The following is a 19,080-nucleotide window of genomic DNA, read 5'->3' as shown; positions in this document are numbered from 1 at the left end:
TCCATGAAAAACTAAAAGTGGTTGGTTAATTGATGGTTTTTGCTGCATAATTTGGCCATAGCAAGGGTGATTTTCGAATCCTGCTGTTTCTGTGCTTTTGGAAAGCTTGAGCAAGTCTAAATGGATGATTAAAAGTTGCTAATATTGTTCATTTGGTCAAAATTGAAGTTATATGCATATTGGATACTTAAACCATCAATTTTGAGTTAAAATTGGAAGTGGACCAGTGAATTTGAGTAGTAAGCGTTAATTCAGCTGTTTAAGAGTTTAAACATGTTTAATATCATGACTAAAAGTTGTTTGAACATTCATCCAAGCTGCTGAAACACTGCTACTCATTTTGGGTTCCAAAACCACCATTTTAGTTCATATTTTTTTGTGCAGATTTTGATTTTTTTCCAGCAACTGTTTTGGTAATTCTGGTTTAAATTACATTGCTGGATTGTGAAAAAGCTGGTTCAATGTTTAAAAATGAAAATACATGATCAAAAGAAGAAGAATCAAGTGTTAAAAAGCTGTTAGAACCAACCAATCCAGATTACAAGTCTTGAAAAACAAAGCTGAAACTCAGTGAGGCATTTTATCAAACACTTTTGAAAATTATCAAATAATTTGTATTGGAAGAATTTCTGAACTGTGCTTGTGTTTTTCTTGCTTTATTCATCCATTCTAGTGCCTTTGATAAGTTCCTTTTGTGTACATTTCATTGGTGTGCTGTTCCAAATTGCTGTGTCTATTTTTTTGGCATCCTAAGTTTCAAAACAGCAGCATAGTCTGGTGCAAATAGCATCATAGTTTGGTGCAGATTTTTAAACTGATTGGTGTGATTTTGCTGAGTTTTGGAGTGTATGTGCAAGCTGATTGGGGCATCCAGCACCAGAATCCTTCTTCTACTTTGGTAGCCTCCTAGGAAGTGGTTTGAGCATTGAAAGTGGAGCAAGAAGGAAGACTCAACAACAGCTAAACATCACTGTACAGCAAGCTGTAAATTCTGTTTCAGCAGCAACTTGCATCTCCAATTCAATTAGCTTTATGCAGCAACAAGAAGACAAAGTTTTCATTAAATTTTTGGCCTCATTTCAAGTCTATATCACGGAATTTGCTGTTTGAAAAGTGTATTTCAGTTTACTTTTGCTGTTTTGAGTTAAGTGACTTGGGAAAATGCTCTTGAAGCAATTCCAAGTTCACAATTGAACATTGTAATAGTCCAATTTCGATTTCTTTAGTGTGGAAGTGTGTCAAGGGGCTCCAAGTGTCACTTGCACTTTCACTTAGGGCCGTCTAGCATTTACATTCTTGCATCTTTATTGTTTTCATTACTTTGTTGCTTAAATTTTTTTTGCCTCCGTGATATATAGGATTGCATATCATTTAGACAACCTTTCTTTGGTTATAGGTTCATTTCATAACATTTGAAAATAATTTGAAGAATTTCTAATTAGAAACTTAGGTAAAAGATAACTCTAAGAAAACTCTGGCTAAGGAAGAACTTGGTTTTTAAGCTTGTCCATTAGTGACTCACCTCTTCTTCCTGGGGGCTACTTAGAAACATCTTTCACCTTTAGAATCTCTTTAGAAATTTTTTACCAAAAACAAAGAAAAATTGTGAAAATTTTTTTCATTCATTACTTGTCAAATATTTTGAAAACCTTGTAAAAACCTTTTTCATTTGACAAGAATGAGTCAATCAAGTGTGCAAGGTAGCATCAAACCCAATAGTGAGAGTTCTTTAAGGGAGGAATTTCAACAAAAATTTGAACAAAGGGATAAAGAGATTAGTGAGCTCAAAGACATGATTAGTCAACTTTTGAATAATCAAGACAAAAGAAAAGAGAGATCTTCCCATAGGAGGAGAGAAGAATCATCATCTTCTCCTAGTGAGCTTGAGCAATATAGTAGTCATCACAATGATGACCACTACCAAATGCCTCCTAGAAGACATCATAGAGTGAGAGAACACCATCCAAGAGAGCCCAAAATTGATCTACCTTCTTTTCATGGAAAGGATAATGTGGAAGAATATCTAGAGTGGGAAATGAAAGTTGAGCAATTGTTTGAGTGCCACCAAATAGATGATGAAAGGAGAGTCACCATGGCTTCTCTAAGCTTTCAAGGCTATGCCTTAATTTGGTGGATAGCCTTGGTCAAGGATTATAGGCTAAGACACTTACCTCCCATCAGATATTGGAATGAGTTGAGAACTACCTTGAGAAGAAGGCATGTACCAACCTATTATGATAGGGAATTAATGGATAAGCTCCACAAACTCCAACAAAGGAACATGAGTGTTGAGGAATATAGATAGAAAATGGAGTTACTCATGTTGAGAGCTGGGATAAGAGAAGAACCTAGGATAACAATTGCTAGGTTTCAAAGTGGACTCAACTATGACATAAGAGATAGGGTTGAACTTATACCCTACAATGATCTCAATGAGTTAGTCCAACTTTGTGTGAGGGTAGAGCAACAACTCAAGAGGAAAAGCTTCACCAAGAAAGATTACCCTCATAGTTCTAACCATAAGAAAGAGTATAAGAGGGAGGGTAGTCTAACCAAGCCAAGATATGAAGAAGTTAGAGAGAGAGAGGAAAAGAAAAAGTCAAAGAACCTTCAAGAGATCATAAGAGTAAGGAGACTAAGTGCTTTAGATGTGGGGAAAAAGGGCACCATGCATCTGAGTGCCGCAATAGAAGGTCAACTTACATCCTTGAGCATGAGAGTGAAAGTGAGGGTTCTCCATATAGTGAGTCTGAAACATCCACTTCTGAAGAAGAAGAAGCTTTACCTTGTGATGGTGACTTACTTATGGTAAGGAGACTCCTGGAAAGTAAACATGTAGAATTAGAACAGTCACAAAGAGAGAACCTATTTTACACAAGATGCAAAGTTTTGGAAAAGACATGTTAAATGATTGTGGATAGTGGTTCTTGTTGAACTGTTGTAGTTCTAGAATGGTAGAGAAGCTTGGCTTAACCATTACTCCTCATCCTAAACCTTACAAACTTCAATGGATCAAAGAGGATGATGGAATAGTAGTTAAAGAACAAGTAAGAGTACCCATTTCCATTGGCAAATATGAAGATCAAATTGTTTGTGATATAGTACCAATGGAAGCTGGGCACATATTACTTGGAAGACCTTGGCAATATGATAAGCAAGCTTTACATGATGGAGTCACCAATAAAATCACCATTGAACACAAGGGAAAGAAAATTATCTTGTGTCCTCTTACACCTTCACAAGTAAGAGAGGATCAAATAATTCTTAAAAAGAAGTTCGATGGAGAAAAGAAATGTAGGAAAGAAGGAAAGGAGAAAACCCTAAACCATGCCTCAAATAAAGAAGTTGTCCAACCTCAAACTTTGAACATTTCTAAAAATCTTTTTCTTGGACAACCTCATTTTCTTCTCTATTGCAAAGAGGCACTTGTTTCAATAAATCATGAACTTGGTTCTCTACCAAAGGGGTTGCAAAAACTTTTAAAAGAATTTGATGATGTATTTCCTAAAGAGGTACTGATGGACAAATTTATGATCACCAAAATATGATGTCACAAACTTGTTGAACAATCGGCAAGTATGACCGAATCGTTTCAAGTAATAAACTCGGTAAGACCAAGTATCGTTCTCCCAAAGGACTCACGGCCTAGTTTAGTTGTGTGGTTCGTTGATTAGCTAAGACTTAAGAACGAAATATTTGAAGTTTAATATGCAAAACAGAAAATAAACATGTATGCATGAGATTTTGATCAATGGCAAAAGCAAAAGACAAGCACTTTCAATGAAATATATATATGAATATGTTGTTGGGGGTCAATTTCATCTTATCCACTCTCATATATTTTAGGAATTCAACATTCAAATCATCATTGTTAATGCCACTCTCTAAATTACCTTGTCAAGAAGGCCTATCCCTAATTACGAGTTCATACGATTCCTAGCATTCCTAATAATTAGTTCTCTTAGCACAGGAGCTTAACGACAACCAATATAATATTGGGAGTAATTCCCCGGATCTAGACTTCCCCGTACGTTCCCGTATCGACAAAATCAATAATCATGCATTGAATGAGTTAAACAAAGCAAGCATTAGGCAAAGAGGAAAAACCCTAACTAATGATGAAGGAAAGCATAAATCTTAGATTAAGATGCAAGCACAAATTCCATATATGAGAGCTTCAAAAGATTACATTGATTCCCCAACAAACATACAAGGTTTAGTTCGCCATATTCATGGTGAACCTAGATGAACAATAATGAAAGAATAAAAGATAAAACCCTAGAAAGGTGAAGAGGTAGCCTGAGCATCCAAGATCCTCCTTCAAAGGGGTGGAAGAGAGAGTGTTTGCTTTGTTTCTGCCAAAGATACCAAACCCTAAGACATCTAGGTCTTTAAATAGGACATAAAAATAATAGAAAACGGGTCCAAGCCCAAACAGATCATAAAAATCGCAGAAAACTAGCCCAAAACTCGTATGGTTGACTTTTTCCGTATTCTGGTTGACTGGTTGACTTTTTGGTTGATTGGTTGACTTTTCTGGTTGACTGGTTGACTTTTCTGGTTTCTGGTTGACTTTTCTGATTCCATCTCTCTCCTTCTTCACTTCTTTCACTAAATTCACCTTAAAACCTGCACAAAAACACTGAAATCAAGCATAAACCTGTCCAGCTCTCTTATTTCTGAAAATATGGATAAAAGCATGATTTCAAGCAAGTTTCTAAGTGTAAAGGTTGCTTTTTGTGTCAATTTTAAGCATGAAAATAACAGTTTTTCAACTGTTATCAGGTACCAAGTGGATTACCACCTTTGAGAGGAATAGAACATCAAATAAATTTAGTACCTGGGGCCAGCCTTCCTAATAGGCCAGCCTATAGGACCAATCCCATAGAAACAAAAGAAATAGAGAAACAAGTCAATGAATTGTTGAATAAAGGGTGGATCCAAAAGAGTTTAAGTCCTTGTGCTGTGCCTGTGTTATTTGTTCCTAAGAAGGATGGATCTTGGAGGATGTGTACAGATTGTAGGGCCATCAACAATATAACTGTCAAATATAGGCACCCCATTCCTAGATTAGATGACATGTTGGATGAATTACATGGAGCAAACATTTTTACCAAAATTGATCTCGAAAGCGGATATCATCAAATAAGAATTCAAGAGGGAGATGAATGGAAAACTGCTTTTAAGACCAAGTTTGGTTTGTATGAATGGTTAGTCATGCCCTTTGGCTTGACCAATGCTCCAAGTACATTCATGAGGTTAATGAACCATGTTCTTAGAGAATGCATAGGGAGGTTTGTAGTGGTCTACTTTGATGATATCTTAATCTATAGTCAAAGCCTTCAAGAACATCTTAACCATGTCAGAAAAGTCTTGCCTCTTCTTAGAGAATATCATCTCTTTGCCAACTTTGACAAATGTACTTTTTGTCAAGAAAGTGTGATTTTCCTGGGATTCAAAGTTGGAAAAGAAGGTGTACATGTTGATCCAGAGAAGATCAAGGCTATACAAGAATGGCCAACTCCCAAAAATGTAGGAGAGGTGAGAAGTTTTCATGGATTAGCAAGTTTTTATAGAAGATTTGTGAAAGACTTCTTCACCATAGCCGCTCCTTTAAATGAGCTAGTCAAGAAAGACAAACCTTTTCTTTGGGGTGATAAGCAAGAGTTGTCTTTTGAGACTTTGAAGCACAAGTTAACACATGCACATATTTTAGTTTTGCCTGATTTTTCCAAAGCCTTTGAACTAGAATGTGATGCATCTGGGGTAGGTATAGGAGCTATTCTAGTACAAGGAGGACACCCCATAGCTTATTTTAGTGAAAAACTTAGAGGAGCAACTTTGAACTATCCTACCTATGACAAAGAATTGTATGCCCTCATTAGAGCTTTAAAAACTTGGGAGCATTACTTGGTAACTAGAGAATTCATAATACATACTGATCATGAATCTCTCAAGTATATTAAAGGGCAACCAAAGCTAAACAAAAGGCATGCAAAGTGGGTGGAATATCTTGAGGAATTTCCGTATGTCATCAAACACAAAAAGGGGAGTATTAATGTTGTTGTGGATGCTTTATCTAGAAGACATGCATTGTTAATAACCCTAGGATCTCAAATATTAGGATTTGATGACATAAAAGATTTATATGAAAATGATGAAACATTTGCATCTACTTATTCATCATGTCTTAAGAAGCCTTTTGATGGATTCTATCTTTCTGAGGGGTATCTTTTTAATAAAGGAAAACTTTGTATACCCCAAGGATCCATTAGAAAACTTCTTATCAAAGAAAGTCATGGAGGAGGTCTCATGGGTCATCATGGAGTTGATAAAACTCTAAATATTTTGAAAAGTAAATTTTATTGGCCACACATGAGAATAGATGTTCAAAGGCATTGTTCTAAATGTATAGCTTGTTTACAAGCTAAGTCCAAAATTATGCCTCATGGACTCTATATACCTCTTCCTATAGCTAATACCCCTTGGGAAGACCTTAGCATGGACTTTGTCTTAGGATTGCCAAGAACACAAAGGGGGTATGATTCTATATTTGTGGTAGTAGATCGTTTTAGTAAAATGGCTCATTTTATACCTTGCCACAAAGTAGATGATGCTAGCTATATCTCTAGACTCTTCTTTAAAGAAATAGTGAGATTGCATGGCTTACCCAAAACTATAGTGTCTGATAGAGATGTGAAGTTTCTAAGCCATTTTTGGAAAACTTTATGGGAAAAGCTTGGAACTAAACTTCTATTTTCTACTACATGTCACCCACAAACTGATGGGCAAACTGAAGTAGTAAATAACACTATTAAGGGTAATATTAAGAGGTAATAACAAATCTTGGGATGAACATCTACCTCACTGATGAGAGGGTCGCACCTCTCATAAAAGTTGTGCATAAAAGAATGCAGTATAGACTAGGCAGTGACTCCTAGGTCGTCTCTCAATGACCAAATTGGGTTCAGTCTCAGATCAACACATAGTGGGGGTTTTGGAAGTGTTGTGAACGCAATTGAACTAAAAATAAATAAAAATTAAACACAACCGAACATAATTGAAAAGCATTAAAGTAAATGAAAATAGTAAACCGAACAATCCTAAACCATGCATACCAGCCAACTAATTAAATTGAACTTGAAAAATGAATGAGTTAATAAAATGAAATAAACCGAACAAACTAGTAACTAAACACCTTCCGACGGTGATAAAAGAGCTAGCCCATGAGACCGAATGGTCTACGTTAGCCTTGGAAGCAATAAATGCATAAACCAATTAAATGTATAAACCACAAGCAGCGAAAACGAGACTTCAATTCCCCATCACGTGAATCAATTAGAATGCAATAGATTTTAACTAATCTAATTGAGAAAAAAAAAATGTGCAGTTGGAATTAAATTTACAAATTAGAAAATGCATGAGCCGTGAATGTAATATTGAAATTGAAATTAATTTAAAATGTTGCAGGCATTAATAAAAAGAAAACATGTGCTGCACTTCTCAAGAACAAATCAACCTTCCTTCCATAACCAATGAAAGTGATAAAGGCTGCCAGCATGCAAACTTCTCACAGCAAAATAACACTCTAATTTATAGAATATAAAAATAAAAATCTGGTTCAAACATGAAGAAGAAAGAAAATCAGGAAATCTGGAACAGACCGTGTGCACCTTCTCCTAAATTGAATCAGCATTTTCTTTTCCTAAATGAAAGAAAATAAAATAAAATGACTAAGGAGTAGCAGCTGCACTCCCCAATAACGTAGCACCACTACTGCTCACAACGTGCTGCCTCTGTTTACAAGCAAGCCGTGACACACCACACTTATCAACGTGATTCTACCATGTCGTGACAGCACCTGCTAGACCGTGTGCTCTCTCTCCGTCCAAAATGGAAAAATGAAAATCCCCATGTCTCGTGGCTCCAGGTGTTAAACTTTTGGCAAGCGTACCAATAGTCAACTGTAGTATAATGATTTTTTAAGTAAGAGTGTCGAACCCACGAGGAACAGTTTCAATTAAATAGATAAATTGTTATCTCAAACAGTATATATACAAGGATGTTCAATTTGATTCATGATGGATGTTGATAAATAAAACTGCGTTGCGTGAAAGTAAAATAATAACAACAAATAACTTAACAAAGGTTAATATGAGAAGTTGGGATTGAATTCATCTATCTCACTCGTCTGCAATCTGGATGAATACAAACATATAGCAACTGAAATTACCAATATTGATGCAACACACAAAAGTCATTTATATCGATTCCTCGCATATAAAATTCATAAGATCAGTTCCTTGAATATTGATTCCTCACATATCCAACAAACTGTCCAGCATTATATTCAAGTGTTATAAGCAATTGATAAACTGAAATCTATCCCTAGCATCACAGAATATCAAGTATTCTTTCTCAAATCAGGGTTTTAGAAATACTTCCCAGTCAAGTCTAAAATCCACATTCATGAAACTATTGATCAGGTAGAGTCAAGCATTAAGAGTAGAACAAAAATACCAATGTTGAATAAAAACAGAAATGCTATATATAAATATCACCAGATTACATCCGAGTTCGAATCGATTACATTCAATCCCAAGAGAAGAGATCAGCTACTCATGGTAGCCATTGACATTCTAAGAGATGAAGAAGAAGGTCCTAAAGCTAAAATGGAAGAAAAACTCTTTGGGTACTCTTTCTCCGTAGCTCCCCGTTCTCCCCTTTCTTTCTGCTTCGTAAGTATATAAACTGCCCGAATTCTCGCTTAAGCTAAATTATTCTCGCTTAAGCGAGAAGAAACTTCTTGGAGAAGATAATCATTCTCGCTTAAGCTAAAATATTCTCGCTTAAGCGAGAATGACTTTTAAGGTAATGGCTTCCTGGACAATTCTAGCTTAAGCGAAATCATTCTAGCTTGGGCGAAATATTGCAGAATTTGCTCTTCTCTCTTAGTTTACCTGAAATGTATACAAACTAGGGATCAAATGATTTCCTTTTACTCAATAACTCAGAAACATGTGATTACATTTCATCTTTCTTAGATTGGGGAAAATTGATACAAATGTACTCAATTCAAAACATAAGTGCTCAAATTCCATATGAAAATTAACTACTTTTTTGCACTTATCAACTCCCCCCAACCTAGCATCTTGCTTGTCCTCAAGCAAAGTAATAAAATCCCAACAGCTTTTCAAAACTCAAACTTTGAAATTGGTTATTTGAGAAATCGATTTCATTGTCCTTACAAAACAACTTCTGCATTCCAAACTACAGATTCAAAATGGTGAATCCAATTAGCAAATAAAAGCAGGATAAAAGTGCAATAAATTTTTCAAGACAATCAATTGTAAGAGCCATTGTTTCTAACCAAGGAAATTCTCTCTTAAATCTTACAAGGATGTGTTTCTCTCATTTTCCACTGAAATTGAACAAGTTAAAATTGCCAGTCATTTTCAATCAAACCACACACACAATCAGCATGAATCTCAAGGTCTTTCAAGGGTTGTAATGAGGCTGGGTTTCCAAGAATTATGGTTTTTCAAGATAACAAAAGCACAACTTTAGAAAAGAGAGCATAACTACACTTTAAACTCACTTCCAATTCTACTCTCAATTCATCCCATCTCATAATTCAAAACCCAATGTTTCTTTTTCATTCATTATTCACTCCTTTTTTTTTTTTTTTTGTTTTTGTTTTTGTTTTTGTTTTTGTTTTTTTTTTTTTTTTTGAATATATATATATATATATATATATATATATATATATATATATATATATATATTTCTATAAAGGAGTGAATTATAGTACAAATTTCTCAGCCCCTTTCTTTTCTAAGTACAATTCCACCAACCAATTCCCATTTTAAAGTTGAATAAAATGCACCTATGCTCTCTATCCCTAAAGTGTGCAAAGGGAGGGAATATTAATTAAAGTTAAGGTTAAGGTGTATAATTCAAAACAATTAGGCTCAAATGGGCTGTCACAAAAGGATAATTATTCCTAGGTTGGATGTTTGGCACTGAGTTATTTACATTCAACAAAACTGCCTTGATCATTTCCATGCTTCAGGTGTGATGTTATCCAAATGAAAACTCAAGCAATATCAACTTGACAACAAACAGTGGAAACTCTCAAACTGTTTAAGGATTCACACAGTCACTGGGTTTTGTGTTTGGTTTCTTTCCTTGGTATACCACTTGTTGTTACAATTGATTATCTTAACCACTTATCCAGCACTTATATCCTAATCCCATTTAACTATGGATTCAACCAAATTTTTTTTTTTTTTTTTTTCAGGACACTTTTTGAAACTTGATTTCTCTTTAACCAATTTCCTCAAGAAAGATTTTCTTATAATTCCCAAAAAATTCATTTTAGCTGTGTATGTGTTCTGTGCAATATTAAGCAAAAGTAAAGTAAGCAAAAGGTAAGTGAAACTGTACATTCTAACCAAAACAACTAAAGCATAATATTACTAAAATAAAAGTTCTGCAGTGAAACAAAACAACCGTATTTCATTGAGTTCTGGAGGTTGGAATAGTTCTGTGTGTCAATCTCCCCTCATAACTCTATCAAAATCAGTTTGAAACTCCTCCTCTTGAAGGTCCACTCTGACTTCCTCTTCCCCCACAGCAAGGTCATCTCTACCTGCAACTCCTGATGGCCCCTCACCTGGTGTGAATCCAGCTGCAAAAGTGCTGCTAGGCCCAGTTGGTCTGCCTCCCCCTGAAAAAATTGGACTGTCCCCAGGCCACTGCAAGTATGCTAAGAATTCTGGTGGAGTCATGCCTGGATATGGTCCTCGAACATTGTTATAGAGGTACTCATGAAGGTGGAGTTGTCCTCTATGAATGGAAATATTCTGCTGGCAAGTGTGCTCCATTTGCAACCTTAAATACCTCATTTGCTCAAGTAAGTCATCATGTATGTTGAGTTGAGGTTGTTGTTCAGGACATGGTGTTTGTTCTGCAGCTGCAGGTTGTTCCAACTGTTGCACAATTTCTGCGGGGTTGGTACAAAATTTCTCAATAAATCTCTTGGTAATGGTAGGTCTTATCTTAACACTTAAGTCTACCTCCACCCCTTGTGCTTGGCAAAGAGCTGTGATTAAAGCTGGAAATCCTAAAGCACCTTTGCTCTTCTCATTGTTTTTGTTGACTTCATACCGCACAAATTTATGGATTTCCTCAGAGATAATGGTGGCCACATCCACAGTGAAATCCTCTCTCATTATATAAAAAAGAAGATGGCATCTTGGCACATTCAAGTCAGACACATGGCCAATGGGTACAATATTTGAGAGTAAGAAAGTCATCCAAACTTGAGCCAAAGTCTTCATATCTGTTCGAAGTATTCTGCGAGGATCGCCAGAGGATCCAAGCCGATAGGACCTGTTAGAAATGCAAATCAAGTTGGCAACTTCTTCTTCATCAAAAGCTTCTTGACTTCTTCTCCTTCTTGTATAATCACACAATTGACCTTCTGCTAGTGGCAACGGATGGCCCAGGAATTCACTAATTGAGGCTCGGTCATAAGTAACCCATCGACCTCTAACCTTTGACCGCTTGTCTCCCAGACCATCTAAAGGATAAGCATTCGCATAAAATTCTCTGACAATTTCAGGATCAAACTTAGGCAAAGGATCAGCTAATCTCATCCAATTTCTTCTCAAAAGGCCATTTAAGAAGGGATCATATTCCTCTGGAAGCAAAGCCACTTTTCTCTCTGTGATGAAGTACCAATGTTTTATCTCTTCATACCTCTCCTGTCTTTTAGGATCTCTGAACAAATTTCTGATTGGTCTTTCAGGAGAGGGACTGGTTCTTCTCCTCTTTCCTTTGTGGATCTAGTAGGGGGAGGTCTAGCAGTTGTCTTTGTTCTAGCCATTGTCCTGCAAAGATCAAAATAACCCACTACATGTATCCCAAGTTAGTTGTTGATATTGAAGTAGCCATTTCTAAATATCCAAGTCATGACATGTACAACATCAATTTGTGTGCATTTCGTCAACTAAGTTAAGCATTTCATCAAACAGTTCATGTGCATCTTCAAAATCAATTTTGCATGAATTAATTTGTGCACAAACAACCTACATTGTTCAGTTATACCAACAACTCACATTTAAACACTCACAATAGTTCATGGACAACAACAACCCGCATGGGTAGTAACCTAGGGTTCCACAAAAACATAAAGAGCAAAAACCCCAAATTTGTTCGGTGAAAATGGGAGATGAGGAAGTAGAGCTTACCTTCAAGGGAGATTAGCAAAGGGAGGAAGAGATTGGTGAGTGAAATGTGTGCTACTGGATCAAGAACTCGGGCCCTAAATCTTTAGGAGAGAAAGCACGGTTGTGAAAAGAAGAAAGTGATGAACAACTCTTCCTTTTGCTGAGTTTTAACAAAAGGTTACGTGTTCTCGCTTAAGCTAAAATTTTTTTGCTTAAGCTAAAACGACAGGTTCAGTTTTTAAAAGATCTCGCCCAGGCGAGCCAAGTTTCGCCAAAGCGAAAAGAAACTCCAGTGGCCCATCCTTATTTGCAGGGCGCTTTCGCTTAGGCGAGTATGGTTTCGCACAAGCGAAATTGTTCCAGAGGGCATTCTAAGTTATAGCCGAATTCTCGCCCAGGCGACTTGATTTAGCTCAAGCGAAAATGTTCCAGTGAGTACTGGAACTTGATTTTTCATTTTCGCCTAGGCGGCTGACTTTTAGCTTAAGCGAGATGGTTCCAGTGAGCACCCCAAGTGTTAGCCGAATTCTAGCCCAGACGAAGCAGATTTCGCTCACGCGAGAAAGCTCCAGTGCTCAACTTAAGTTGCAGGACATTTTTAGCTTAAGCGAAAAATTTTAGCTTAAGCTAAAATATCAGCAAAACTTGTTCTTCAGTTTTCTGCATATTTAGCCCAGGCGAGAAATGTTTAGCTTAAGCGAAAATAGTGCAGTATTTTTCCTTTTGAAAAATTTTCAACTTGTACTCCCCTCAATCAAGATGAACTCAATCCAATTATTCCAGAGACACAATTCAATCTATTCCTCAACCAATTATCTTCCATCCCTAGAAGTTTTACATCATCAAATGCAAAATCAAACTTTTAAGTGCAACTTTCACAATTTGGCAAAAACAAGGTAATTTTTAACATTCAATGAACTCAACTTTGGCACCAGAACTTATTCTCATGCATGACACAAACATTTTGGTCACAAAAAAAAAACAACACTAGCATGCATGGGTTGCCCTATTGAGACATTTAAATGTTAAAACTTACCCTTTTCATGCAAACACAATATATACACAACACAACTAACAAGATGAATTTAAAATGCGAAGACATAATTAAACAATGGGTTGCCTCCCAAGAAGCGCTTGTTTAACGTCACGAGCCTGACGCCTGTATCATTATGGTTCGTCCAATTGGATGATTGTGGCAAGTTTGTCAACCTCACCACCAAAGTAGGGCTTCAATCTTTGTCCATTCACAACCCAACTTCTTTTAGATTCTGGATCCTCTAACTCAATAGCTCCATAAGGTTTGACAACCTTGACAAGAAATGGTCCTGACCATTTTGATTTGAGTTTTCCAGGAAATAACCTTAACCTGGAATTGAACAGTAACACTGATTGGCCTGGATAAAATTCTCTCTTGAAAATTTTCTTGTCATGATAAGCCTTCATCCTTTCCTTGTAGAGCTTAGAGGATTCATAAGCATTGTGTCTCATTTCTTCCAATTCCTGCAGTTGTAATCTTCTTTTCTCTCCTGCTGCCTTTGAGTCAAAATTTAGAAATTTCAGTGCCCAAAATGCCTTATGTTCCAACTCAACTGGTAAGTGACATGACTTCCCATATACCAACTGAAATGGGGATAAACCAGTAGGGGACTTATAAGCAGTTCTATACGCCCATAGTGCGTCATCCAACTTCATTGACCAATCCTTCCTGGAAGATGTCACTGTTTTCTCTAGGATACGCTTGATTTCCCTGTTTGACACCTCTGCTTGTCCATTGGTCTGTGGATGATAAGGTGATGCAATTTTATGTCGAACTCCATAATGCTCCAAACATTTCTGAAGTTGATCATTGCAAAAGTGTGAACCTCCATCACTTATCAACACTCTTGGGGTGCCAAACCTACAAAATATATTTCTTTTGAGAAATTTGATCACTGTTTTGGCATCAGCCTTAGAAGTTGCCACTGCTTCAACCCATTTTGTCACATAATCAACTGCAACCAAAATATATTCATTGGAGAAAGAAGATGGAAGTGGTCCTACAAAATCAATTCCCCAACAATCAAAAGCTTCTACTTCCAAAATAATATTCAGAGGCATTTCATGTCTTTTTGAGATTCCACCTGTTCTTTGACAACTATTGCACTGCTGAACATATTTGTATGCATCCTTGAACAAGGTTGGCCAATAAAAACCAGATTGGAGGATTTTTGCAGCTGTCCTCTCGCCATTAAAATGTCCACCATATGGGGAACTGTGACAATGCCACAAAATGTTTTTAGCTTCTTCATTGGATACACACCTTCTTAACAGTTGATCAGCTCCAATTTTGAATAAATGAGGATCATCCCACATATTGTTGTGCATCTCTTAAGAATTTCTTCTTCTGGTGCCAATTAAAATCTTCAGGTATGACTCCTGCAGCTTTGAAATTGGCCATGTCAGCAAACCATGGCCTTTCCTGCACCATCATCAGTTTTTCATCAGGAAATTCCTCCTGCACTTCTGATTGAGTATTGGTCACCTCATGATTTACCAATCTGGAAAGATGATCAGCTACAAAATTTTCTTTTCCCTTTTTGTCCTTAATTACCAAATCAAATTCTTGCAACAATAAAATCCATCTAATCAGTCTTGGCTTTGAATCAGATTTGGTTAACAAGTACTTAATTGCAGCATGATCAGTATATATTGTAATGAATGAACCAATCAAATATGCTCTAAATTTTTCCAATGCATATACAATAGCTAACAATTCCTTTTCAGTTGTGGCATAATTGATTTGAGCTTCATTAAGGACTTTGCTAGCATAGTGTATAGCATGAAAAATTTTTGATTTTCTCTGTCCCAAAACAGCTCCTATGGCATAGTCACTAGCATCACACATTAATTCAAAGCCTAAATTCCAATCAGGAGCAATTATCACAGGAGCTGAAACTAACTTTTGTTTTAACAATTCAAACGCATGCAAGCATTCAACATCAAATTTAAAAGGTGTATCCTTATTGAGTAGATTGCTAAGTGGTTTGGCAACTCTGGAGAAATCCTTGATGAATCTCCTGTAAAAGCCAGCATGGCCTAGAAAACTCCTAATACCCTTCACATTGGTTGGTGGGGGAAGTTTTTCTATGATCTCCACTTTGGCCCTATCCACTTCAATTCCCTTGGCAGAGATTTTGTGACCCAACACCACACCTTCAGTGACCATGAAATGACACTTTTCCCAATTCAATACCAAATTGGTATCAACACATCGTTTCAATACAGTATTCAAATTCTCCAAACATTGATCAAATGAAGCACCGAATACGGAAAAGTCATCCATAAAAACTTCTATATTTTTCTCTATCAAGTCAGAGAAAATTGCAAGCATGCACCGTTGAAAGGTTGCTGGTGCGTTACATAATCCGAATGGCATTTTCCTGTAAGCAAACACACCAAAAGGACAAGTAAAAGCAGTTTTTTCCTGATCTTCTGGATCTACAGCTATCTGATTGTAACCGGAATATCCATCAAGAAAACAATAAAAAGCTTGTCCTGCCAACCTTTCTAACATTTGATCCATGAAAGGTAAAGGAAAATGATCCTTCCTAGTGGCTTGATTTAATTTCCTATAGTCTATGCACATTCTCCAGCCTGTGACGGTTCTAGTGGGGATTAATTCATTTTTATCATTGCAAACCACAGTCATACCTCCCTTTTTTGGAACTACCTGGACCGGACTGACCCAGGCACTGTCAGAAATGGGATAGATCATACCTGCGTCAAGTAGCTTCATCACTTCTTTCTTGACCACCTCTTTCATGGTTGGATTCAATCGCCTTTGGGGTTGGGCTACAGGCTTAAAATCTTGCTCCATGTGAATTTTGTGCATACAATAGGATGGACTAATCCCTTTCAAATCAGATAAGGTCCAACCTATGGCATCTTCATTGGCTTTGAGAACTGAGATCAACTTCTCTTCTTCAAAAATCGTTAAGGCATTGCTAATCACCACTGGTTTGTTACCTCCGTCTGCAAGAAAAGCATATTTTAAATGGGGAGGTAACACTTTCAATTCCAGCTTCTGACTTTCAGTTTTCTTTTCTTGCTGCAATTTTTCATATTGTATTTCATTCAATGCAAGCGCTTCTGTTGAAGTCAAGTGTATCAAATATTCATTAACTTTCTTCTCATCTTCTTCTTCCAACTCATCACAAGCACCGATTAAAGCTTTCTCCAATGGACTTGCTTTTGACAATTGCTTCCTGGCTGCTAGACAAATTTCATCTACCACATCCATTTTGAAACATTGTTGTTTATCATTAGGATGCTGAATTGCTTCAAAAACATTAAAGTTGACTTCATCATCCTGCACTCTGACCTTTAGTTTGCCATCATCAACATCAATAATGACCTTAGCAGTCTTCATAAAAGGTCTTCCCAGAATCAGAGGAACTTCAACATCCTCCTCAATATCCATTACCACAAAGTCAACTGGGAACATGAATTTATCAACTTTAACTAAGACATCCTCTGCCACTCCATAAGGATATTTGAGGGATCTGTCAGCTAATTGTAATGTCATCCGTGTAGGCCTTACTTCCAAATCTCCTATCCTTCTTAGCATGGACAAAGGCATCAAATTTATACTAGCACCCAAATCAAGTAAGGCTTTACCTACTGGCAATGTCCCAATTGTGACTGGAATGGTGAAACTTCCAGGGTCCTTGGATTTTTGGGGTAATGATTTTTGGATTATAGCACTGCAGCCTGCTTCAAGCTCTACTGTCTCTTCAGAAAATCTTCTTTTCTTTGTCAGGAGCTCCTTCATGAATTTTGCATAAGTTGGCATCTGCTCCATAGCTTCCACAAATGGAATATTAATCTGCAGTCGCTTGAAAATATCCATGAACCTAGCAAACTGCCTTTCCTTATCTCTTTTGGACGAATTTGGAGGGTAAGGTAGGTTCTTCAACTGCGGCACCTGTTTCTCACCTTTCTCCCTCTTTTTCTCCTCATTTCTTTTTATTTCTTCTTTTCTTTTCTTTTATTTCCATACTCACTTTTATTTTTCTCTTCCTCTTCCGCACACTCATTTTTTTCTTTTCATTTTCTTTTTCCTCCAAAACTTCCTCCTCCACAACAAGATTGTCTCCGATCCCTCTTCCCACAATTTTTCCACTCCTAGTAGTAATTGATTTACAATGCTCCTTGGGATTAGTTTGGGTGTTGGCTGAAAAATGACCTGCTTGTTGATCTGATAGTTGTTTAGCCAACTGTCCCACCTGTGTTTCAAGATTCCTGATTGAAGCTTCTGTATTTTTCTGATTATTCATAGAAGCTTGCATGAATTTTTCTAAAGTATCCTCTAATTTGGTTGTTCTTTCATACACAGAAGGATTTTGTTGTTGATGCTGATAAGGAGGTTGTCTATTTGAAGGACCAGCATCTTGTTTCCATCCAAAATTCTGACTTTGATTGTTTCTCCACCCCTGTGAAAAGTTATTGTTGTTAGAGAAATTCCCTGATCTTCCTTGATTACTCACATATTGAACTTCTCCTTCTTGTGGGCTACTTTGATATGAACAATGACCATTGGGATGGTCACCTCCACAAAAGTTACATCTCATGGGTTGTTGACTAGGAGGAGATTGTACTACTTTTAACTGCTCAGGTAAGTTAGCCATCTGTTTGGTTAATGCTTCCATCTGCTGAGTCAGAATTTTATTCTGAGCTAAAATTGCATCTGTAGTGCTGAGATCAAGAATTCCTTTCCGCTGAACTGTTTGTCTGTTATGTTGGGCTTGATGGTCTGTAGATGCTAGTGCCTCAATGATTCTTGTTGCTTGTTCTGCATCTACAGACATCATTGTTCCTCCAGCCGCTGCATCTAATATCATTTTGGTGTCTGGCCTCAGACCATTGCAGAAAATATTCAGTTGAGCAATATCTTCAAAACCATGATTGGGGCATCTCCTCAACAAAGAATTAAATCGTTCCCAAGCTTCACAGAATGGTTCATCTTGTCCTTGCCTAAAAGTAGAAATCTCAGCTTTTGCCTTAATATAACGAGAAGGTGGAAAGAATCTGTTCAAGAATTTATCTTCTACATCACTCCACTTGTTCAGACTCTGGTTGGGATGTGATTTAAGCCATTCCTTTGCTTTCCCTGTCAGAGAAAAAGGAAACAAACGCATATAAACATGATCAAGATCCCTTTCTTCAAATCCCATAGTTCCTATCAGTTCATAGAATGTAGAAAGATGAATGTATGGATCTTCATTATCCATTCCAGTGAATTGATGAGAACTGATTAGGCTAAGGAAAGCTGGCTTCATCTCCAAAGTTTTGGTGGTGGGCGGTATTACTATGCTAGAAAAATATCGTGGCCCTTGTTGCATAGCATAGTCTCCAAGTGTTCTTCTAGGTGGATTTGGTCCTTCTTCCGCCATGTTTTCTGTTTCCTGATGTGTGATGGAAGTATTGGAAGATTTTTCCTTTGTTTTTCCTTGCTTCTTCTTGTTTTTGCCTCTACTTCTTCGAGCGGTTTTTTCTATCTCTGGGTCAAATGCTAATTGATCTTTAGAAACCTGACCTCTTAAGAACATAAATTAAAACAGCTCAAGCAAGGATTAGTACAAATGAAAAAAATAAAATAAACTATCTAATTAAGAAGAAAAAGAAAATATATTCACAAAGCTGGATGAGATAACTTTTTAAAATTCAAAAGAAACCGTTCCCCGGCAACGGCGCCAAAAATACTTGTTAAACTTTTGGCAAGCGTACCAATAGTCAACTGTAGTATAATGATTTTTTAAGTAAGAGTGTCGAACCCACGAGGAACAGTTTCAATTAAATAGATAAATTG

The 19,080-nt window shown here is 36.8% G+C and overlaps 1 protein-coding gene and 1 non-coding gene across 2 annotated transcripts; one reads left to right on the top strand and one right to left on the bottom strand.

The window, feature by feature from the left end:
- Positions 1–13,400: 13,400 nt before the first annotated feature.
- Positions 13,401–18,836, bottom strand: LOC148196637 (uncharacterized). Its single transcript, XM_088092370.1, has 3 exons — positions 17,303–18,836; positions 16,396–17,256; positions 13,401–13,853 (listed from the first exon to the last, which is right to left on the bottom strand). The coding sequence occupies exons 1-3, from the start codon at positions 18,818–18,820 to the stop codon at positions 13,401–13,403; spliced, it is 2,832 nt and encodes a 943-aa protein (XP_087948496.1). The 5' UTR covers positions 18,821–18,836.
- On the top strand, positions 18,168–18,273 carry LOC148196638 (small nucleolar RNA R71). The gene has a single exon (XR_015780530.1). It is a non-coding gene; the product is annotated as a small nucleolar RNA R71 (small nucleolar RNA).
- Positions 18,837–19,080: the final 244 nt, after the last annotated feature.

This window comes from Vigna umbellata, chromosome 6 (assembly GCF_029865625.1).
Source record: "Vigna umbellata cultivar VRB3 chromosome 6, Vumbellata_1.0, whole genome shotgun sequence".
In the NCBI taxonomy this organism is placed as follows: domain Eukaryota; kingdom Viridiplantae; phylum Streptophyta; class Magnoliopsida; order Fabales; family Fabaceae; genus Vigna; species Vigna umbellata.
Note: the sequence above shows the minus strand (reverse complement) of the source record. Positions and strands in the feature narration are given on the sequence as shown.

Excerpts from the sequence above, each read along its gene's own strand:
- LOC148196637 (XM_088092370.1), bottom strand. The coding sequence starts at position 18,820 with ATGTTCTTAAGAGGTCAGGTTTCTAAAGATCAATTAGCATTTGACCCA. Across the intron at positions 17,257-17,302 it reads ATGAAAAGAAAAAAATGAGT|AAAAGAAAAGAAGAAATAAA; the intron begins GTGCGGAAGAGG and ends TGGAAATAAAAG. Across the intron at positions 13,854-16,395 it reads AAGAAGAAGATGAGAAGAAA|TTGGTATATGGGAAGTCATG; the intron begins GTTAATGAATAT and ends TCCCCATTTCAG.